Raw genomic sequence first — 7,500 nt, 5'->3', positions numbered from 1 at the left:
GGTCGCTCTCAGGAGCTCAGTGAATTCCAGCGTGGAACTGTGATAGGATGCCACCTGTGCAACAAATCCAGTCGTGAAATTTCCTCGCTCCTAAATATTCCACAGTCAACTGTCAGCTGTATTATAAGAACGTGGAAGTGTTTGGGAACGACAGCAACTCAGCCACGAAGTGGTAGGCCACGTAAACTGACGGAGCGGGGTCAGCGGATGCTGAGGCGCATAGTGCGAAGAGGTCGCCAACTTTCTGCAGAGTCAATCACTACAGTCCTCCAAACTTCATGTGGCCTTCAGATTAGCTCAAGAACAGTGTGCAGAGAGCTTCATGGAATGGGTTTCCATGGCCGAGCAGCTGCATCCAAGCCATACATCACCAAGTGCAATGCAAAGCGTCGGATGCAGTGGTGTAAAGCACGCCGCCACTGGACTCTAGAGCAGTGGAGACGCGTTCTCTGGAGTGACGAATCGCGCTTCTCCATCTGGCAATCTGATGGACGAGTCTGGGTTTGGCGGTTGCCAGGAGAACGGTACTTGTCTGACTGCATTGTGCCAAGTGTAAAGTTTGGTGGAGGGGGGATTATGGTGTGGGGTTGTTTTTCAGGAGCTGGGCTTGGCCCCTTAGTTCCAGTGAAAGGAACTCTGAATGCTTCAGCATACCAAGACATTTTGGACAATTCCATGCTCCCAACTTTGTGGGAACAGTTTGGAGCTGGCCCCTTCCTCTTCCAACATGACTGTGCACCAGTGCACAAAGCAAGGTCCATAAAGACATGGACGACAGAGTCTGGTGTGGATGAACTTGACTGGCCTGCACAGAGTCCTGACCTCAACCCAATAGAACACCTTTGGGATGAATTAGAGCGGAGACTGAGAGCCAGGCCTTCTCGTCCAACATCAGTGTGTGACCTCACAAATGCGCTTCTGGAAGAATGGTCAAAAATTCCCATAAACACACTCCTAAACCTTGTGGACAGCCTTCCCAGAAGAGTTGAAGCTGTTATAGCTGCAAAGGGTGGACCGACGTCATACTGAACCCTATGGATTAGGAATGGGATGTCACTTAAGTTCATATGCGAGTCAAGGCAGGTGAGCGAATACTTTTGGCAATATAGTGTATATATATATTAATAATAAAAATAATATCAATAAAAATAATAATCAATATTTATAATAATAATAAAATATAACAAAAAAAATATTTATAATGATAATAATAATAATAATAGTAAAAGCAGAATCAGCCCACACTAATATGGACACATAAAGCATCTAATTTTGTGTGTATCTTCTTTATTGTTTTATTTCTCCTAACACTGATCACACGACTCATCACACTGTCTGTAAAGAAGTAAAAAAAAAAATTAAGAAACTTGCAAGATACCAGATACGGTATAATTAGGAAAAACCTAAAAAAAAAAAAGGGGTTTATCAAATGATTTTTCATGATTTTTATTTCTTCACTAAAGAAAGTCTCGGATTCTTTCCTCTGGTTAAGAACGGGTTATTTTTTTTCCTCCAGTGATCGCGGCATTTTTACTGCCTTAGACATTTTTTAATAATTCGCCTACTTACACATTACCACTTTCATTTCATTTTAGTTTAGAAATGTTCTTACTAGAAAACAAACAAATCAACAAACAAACACAACCTTAAAATCTCTACACCTCTAACCCTAAGTTTGATCATTTAGCAATTTTTTTTACCAATAAGTCAGTTCTCCTCCATCACGTGACAGCTGCTAGCTGGAGAGCTGCTAGCTCTGATACACGTGAAGCCAAATATCCATTGACCCGCTGCTCCCGCCACGTCACGAGGCGATGTAACACTCTGAGGAAAGCGCTATCCGCTCTCTGCCGCATACATGAGCTCCCCTGATTGGCTAGTGTCAGTGTGATTGACAGGAGGGAGAGAGTATGCCCCTCCCACCCAGACAGCATAGCAGTTTAATTCACTCGAACCCTCTACCATCTTCAATATTTATTTATTTATTTATTTATTTATTTATTTATTTATTTATTTATTCATTCATTCATTAATTCATTTATAGATAGATAGATAGATAGATAGATAGATAGATAGATAGATAGACAGACAGACAGACAGACAGACAGATAGATAGATAGATAGATAGATAGATAGATAGATAGATAGATAGATAGATAGATAGACAGACAGACAGACAGAAAGACAGATAGATAGATAGATAGACAGACAGACAGACAGACAGACAGAAAGATAGATAGATAGATAGACAGACAGACAGACAGACAGAAAGACAGACAGACAGACAGACAGACAGAAAGACAGACAGACAGATAGACAGACAGATAGACAGACACAGAAAGACAGATAGACAGACAGACAGACAGACAGACAGACAGACAGACAGAAAGACAGACAGACAGACAGATAGACAAACAGACAGATAGACAGACACAGAAAGACAGATAGACAGACAGACAGACAGACAGACAGACAGACAGACAGATAGATAGATAGATAGATAGATAGATAGACAGACAGACAGACAGATAGATAGATAGATAGATAGATAGATAGATAGATAGATAGATAGATAGATAGATAGATAGATAGATAGATAGATAGACAGGACAGACAGACAGACAGACAGACAGACAGACAGACAGACAGATAGATAGATAGATAGATAGATAGATAGACAGACAGACAGACAGACAGACAGATAGATAGATAGATAGATAGATAGATAGATAGATAGATAGATAGACAGGACAGATAGATAGATAGATAGATAGATAGATAGATAGATAGATAGATAGATAGATAGATAGATAGATAGATAGATTTACAGATAAAACAGTACCAAAACACGAATGAACTAAACCTTTGTCACCCGCATTCATCATTCATCTCTCTCTCTCTCTCTCTCTCGCCAGATGGCGCTGTTTTGTGGTCACTCACATGACTTATTCGGATATAAGGGATTACTGTCAAACACAACACAGCGTCAGAAATACAAATGAAATAAATCAAAACGAAAACATAAAAATATAAAAGAGTGAAGAACTTTATAATAAAAAATAAATAAAACAGATTCAGACAGGAGATGTTTATTCATTGTTTTATGTCGGAGATATGGAAAATAAATAAAAAATAAAATAATAATAATAATAACAGCCTGGACTATTTTATAACTTGGGCTCTGTCCCAAACCGCGGAGTAGGTTTCTAAATAATTGAGGTCAGTTTGGACTGGACTGTGTTTGCAGTGGACATGTAGGAGTCTTTATTTGGCGGTTCAGGACGCAGCCCTGGTTAAAATGTGTGGTTTTTTTGGCTGCTGGTATTTTTATTACCGGTTTACCGTAATTTACTCCCGAGGAATAAAGTTGTAAACACACAACCAAGCGGATATCGGAAAGGATTACGTTGATGACGAGCGCAGGGAGATTTTGTTGTTGTTGTTTGCTCCCCTGTCGGCACCGGAGTTTTGTTCCGCGCGCGCGCCGGTCGGGGTTTTTCCCCCCCCCATGCGCTGAATGGATATTCGGAGAACCCCGAAAAGAGGGGCGCCATGCGCAGCAAATCATCACTTCCTCGTCCTAGTGCGATCACTCTCCGCCCTTCAGCGAATCAAAGTGTGTCGGGGTGTGTGTGTGTGTGTGTGCGCGCGCGCATCGGTGAGAAGGTGTACTTAAAGAGCGCGAACGCCTAGTGCCGAGCGCGCAAACGAACGGGTCTGTCGGAGCATCACCGCCTGCAGGAGCGAGCAGGTGCGGCGCATGCGCAAAGGTAAGAGAACGGCAGGTCGAGAGGGGATGGTGGGTGTGGGTTTTTCGCTTGTGTGGGGGGGAAGATTAGATATGGGGTACATAGCAGGATTCCCTGTATGGGGTTTGGGGCTGGTTTGTCTGAGGTCGATGGAGAGCTGGAGCTAGACCGATTACACTGAGAAGCAGTAACTTCACAGAAAGAAAAAAAAACCCGACGGGTGCTGACCTGTACCTGTCCTCGAATACACACCTCACCCAAGAAAGCTGCATAGAGCAAGCTGATCATAGCTTAAAGCTTCACACTCACGTTTCCAGGAGAAAGATGTACTCACAAAGTTACAAAAAGTTTACCTTTAACGGTACCACCACCTTTATCCGCAAAGACCACGTGCACTTTAGCACCCTTAATGTCAATGTTTGCAATAAAAGTACAACTGCACACAAATTCGAGGAGTCGATTCGGTGCCGTAACAGTGTTCGATTCACTCCATGCCCCTTCAGTTGTGCTGTGTGTTCAGGTTTTAGTTTAGTTACTAATATATATACGAAGCTAATAACAGCATATAAGCTTTGAAAGGTCAATTTAACACTCCAAGAGTTGATCCAGTGCTGGAAAGTGATTCGGTTTAGATTGATTCAGTTTAGTTTCTCGTATAGGCGTGAAATTTATGTTAATAATAGAAGTGGAAGGCATGCATAAGGTGATGATGTCTACTAAGAATGTAAGAGTTGATTGATTTCAGTGATGAAACTGAAAATGTGGAAGTCCAAAAGTCACTTTAACACTCAATGGGTTGATTCATAGCTGTCAAAGTGTTCAGAATCGGTTTAGTTGAACAGTGTGTTTTTTTTTTGTTTGTTTATATTGTTTGGAATTGAGGTTTATAAGAAGTGGAAAGCATGCACTGAGCTATGAAGTCTACATTATGAGTCAATTTTTATCCTCAATCGATTCATTACTGTAAACACACTGGACTATGCAAAAGGTTGTGAGTCATTTTTTACAACCTAAGAGTTGATTCTGTGATGCAGTTCAGTCCTGTTATCCATACAGTCTATAAGGAATGAAATTTATAAGTTCATAAGGAGTTGTAAACGTTTACAAGGTTATAATAAAGTCCCCCCCCCCCCCAAAAAAAAATGAATCAATTCAACAGTCAGTGAAAGAGTTGATTCATGACTCTGAATGTGTTCGGTTTAAGCTGCAGTGTGTGTTTTTGTATATGTTTTTTACTTTACATTTACTCAAAAAAGTTTACAATAGAAATAAGAGAGCTTGCACTAGTTGAGTCGTTAGTGAGTGATTTTTAACGATGTATGAGTTGATTCAGTGATGATTCGGTGCAGTTATTGGTATAAAATCCACAAAACAAGTCAGTCAAGGAGTCAAAGTCTTCGATTTGGTTATCAGGTGTGGAATTTAAATTTTTTAAGATGCGTGAGGCTTTGAAGTCATCATTAATATCCTGTTATAGAAATAGATTTCCCTTTATAATCGCTCTCCGGGGGTTGATTTAACACTTCAGTTTAGAACTAGAGGAGTTGATTCATCATATTGATTTGATAAGATTTGAAATCGAAGGCTCATGTCATGTAAAAAAATTTCAGTACAGATCTATAAAGTCTTTATGCACAAAACTCTGGTGGTGCCTTCGATCGTAGCCCTTTTTAAAAATGTTTGATGAATTGATTCTATTCTGTATAAAAGTGTTCATTTGAGACGAGACCTGTTTGCATGTAGGCTTTAACGTGAAAGAAAAGCATGCACAAGGTTTATAAAGTCTATCTGTAAGGCTGTAAAGCTGTTCAGTTAAACCGTGTAGACCTTTTTTTAAGTTTAAGCTTATTTTGTAGTTTATGAAGTTTGGGATTTAGGTTTATAAGAAGTAGAACGCATAGCACAACACAACGCTATTTCTGAGTGAGTTTATCATCGAAGATATATATGGATTCATTACTGTAAATACACCAGGTTATGAAGTCTACATTGTGAATCATTTGTATGGAATAAGAGTTGATTTAGTGATGAAACTGTGTATGTGCATGCACAAGGTTATAACCTCTACATTATACACTACGATCTTATTATTATTAATATTAGTATTATTAAACTCTTTCTAAATCCTCCCTTGGTCCTTGGTGCTGCTATCTTTTACGTAGAAAAGTTTGCTATAACCAGAAAGAAAATAAAGATATTAAATGTAAACGTGAAGAAGGCTATGAAGCCTTTATGAAGTTTTCTTTCTTTTATTTCCTGTTGAATAATACAATTTTTAATAGTTTAAAATGCGGTTTCATTTTGAGGCAAATCAACTGCTCGATTGAATTCTGTGTAAAAATATGAAGAAGGCTAAATACCTTTTATATTGTGCCTCTTTAGACTCTACCTTTTCTCATTTCCTGGCTGCAAACCTCAAGCGCACACCTTTCCGTACCTCTAGTACACATTTTTTGAATAGCGATGCTTATTAATAAGTGTAACTGTGTACCTTTAGTGCAAACTAAAACGAATAAACAGCACAGGAACCAGTTTTACTGCGTTAGAGCGACTCCTGTGCTCCACTCTCTGAAAAAAAGAGGAGTAAAGTGTACTTTTCCTCAAGGTAACTTTAATACCTTTAATATATGTTGTGAGAGAGTCTTCAACGTGTGTGTGTGTGATGGCAGGGATGAACGTAGATGGGGACTGCAGCATGTCAGTCAACTGCGGCAATGGAAAGCTCCGGCAGTGGCTCATCGAGCAGATCGACAGCGGCGAGTACCCGGGCCTGGTGTGGGAGAACGAGGAGAAAACCATCTTCAGGATCCCGTGGAAGCACGCGGGGAAGCAGGACTACAACCGAGACGAGGACGCGGCACTGTTCAAGGTATGCTGTTCTTCATCATCATCATCATCATCACCAACACCATCATCATTATCATCATGATTTTCACCAACATTATTATCACCATGATCACCATCATCATGATCATCATCATCATTATAATAATCATCATCATCACCATGATAATCATCATAAACACCATCACACATCATCATCACCATCATCATCATCATAAACACCATCACACATCATCATCACCACGATCATCATAATCACCATCACACATCATCATCACCATCATCATCACCATGATCATCACCATCACCATCATCATCACCATCATCACCATCATCACCATGATAATCATCATAAACACCATCACACATCATCATCACCATCATCATCATCATAAACACCATCACACATCATCATCACCACGATCATCATAATCACCATCACACATCATCACCATCATCATCACCATGATCATCACCATCACCATCATCATCACCATCATCACCATCATCACCATGATCATCATCATAAACACCATCACACATCATCATCACCATGATCATCATCATAAACACCATCACACATCATCATCACCATGATCATCATCATAAACACCATCACATCATCATCATCATCACCATCATCATCAGCATCACACATCATCACCATCACATCATCATCATCATCACCATGATCATCATCATAAACACCATCACCATCATCATCACCATGATCATCATCACCATCATCATCACCATGATCATCATCACCATCACCATCATCATCACCATCACCATCATCATCACCATGATCATCACCACCATCACCATCATCACCATCATCACCATCATCACCATGATCATCATCACCATCATCACCATCATCACCATGATCATCATCATAAACACC

General features: G+C 40.0%; 1 protein-coding gene across 1 annotated transcript in view; it reads left to right on the top strand.

Annotated features, from left to right (window-relative positions):
- The first annotated feature begins 3,621 nt into the window (after positions 1-3,621).
- The window catches only part of irf4a (interferon regulatory factor 4a), a 20,348-nt gene continuing 16,469 nt past the window's right edge, over positions 3,622-7,500 (top strand). The window contains exons 1-2 of the mRNA XM_058396027.1: positions 3,622-3,770; positions 6,419-6,618. Of these exons, the coding sequence (XP_058252010.1) occupies positions 3,761-3,770; positions 6,419-6,618 (210 nt within the window). The 5' untranslated portion in view covers positions 3,622-3,760. The remainder of the gene's footprint in view (positions 3,771-6,418; positions 6,619-7,500) is intronic.

The sequence above is a fragment of the Hemibagrus wyckioides genome, linkage group LG07 (genome assembly GCF_019097595.1).
Source record: "Hemibagrus wyckioides isolate EC202008001 linkage group LG07, SWU_Hwy_1.0, whole genome shotgun sequence".
Lineage (NCBI taxonomy): Eukaryota > Metazoa > Chordata > Actinopteri > Siluriformes > Bagridae > Hemibagrus > Hemibagrus wyckioides.
Note: the sequence above shows the minus strand (reverse complement) of the source record. Positions and strands in the feature narration are given on the sequence as shown.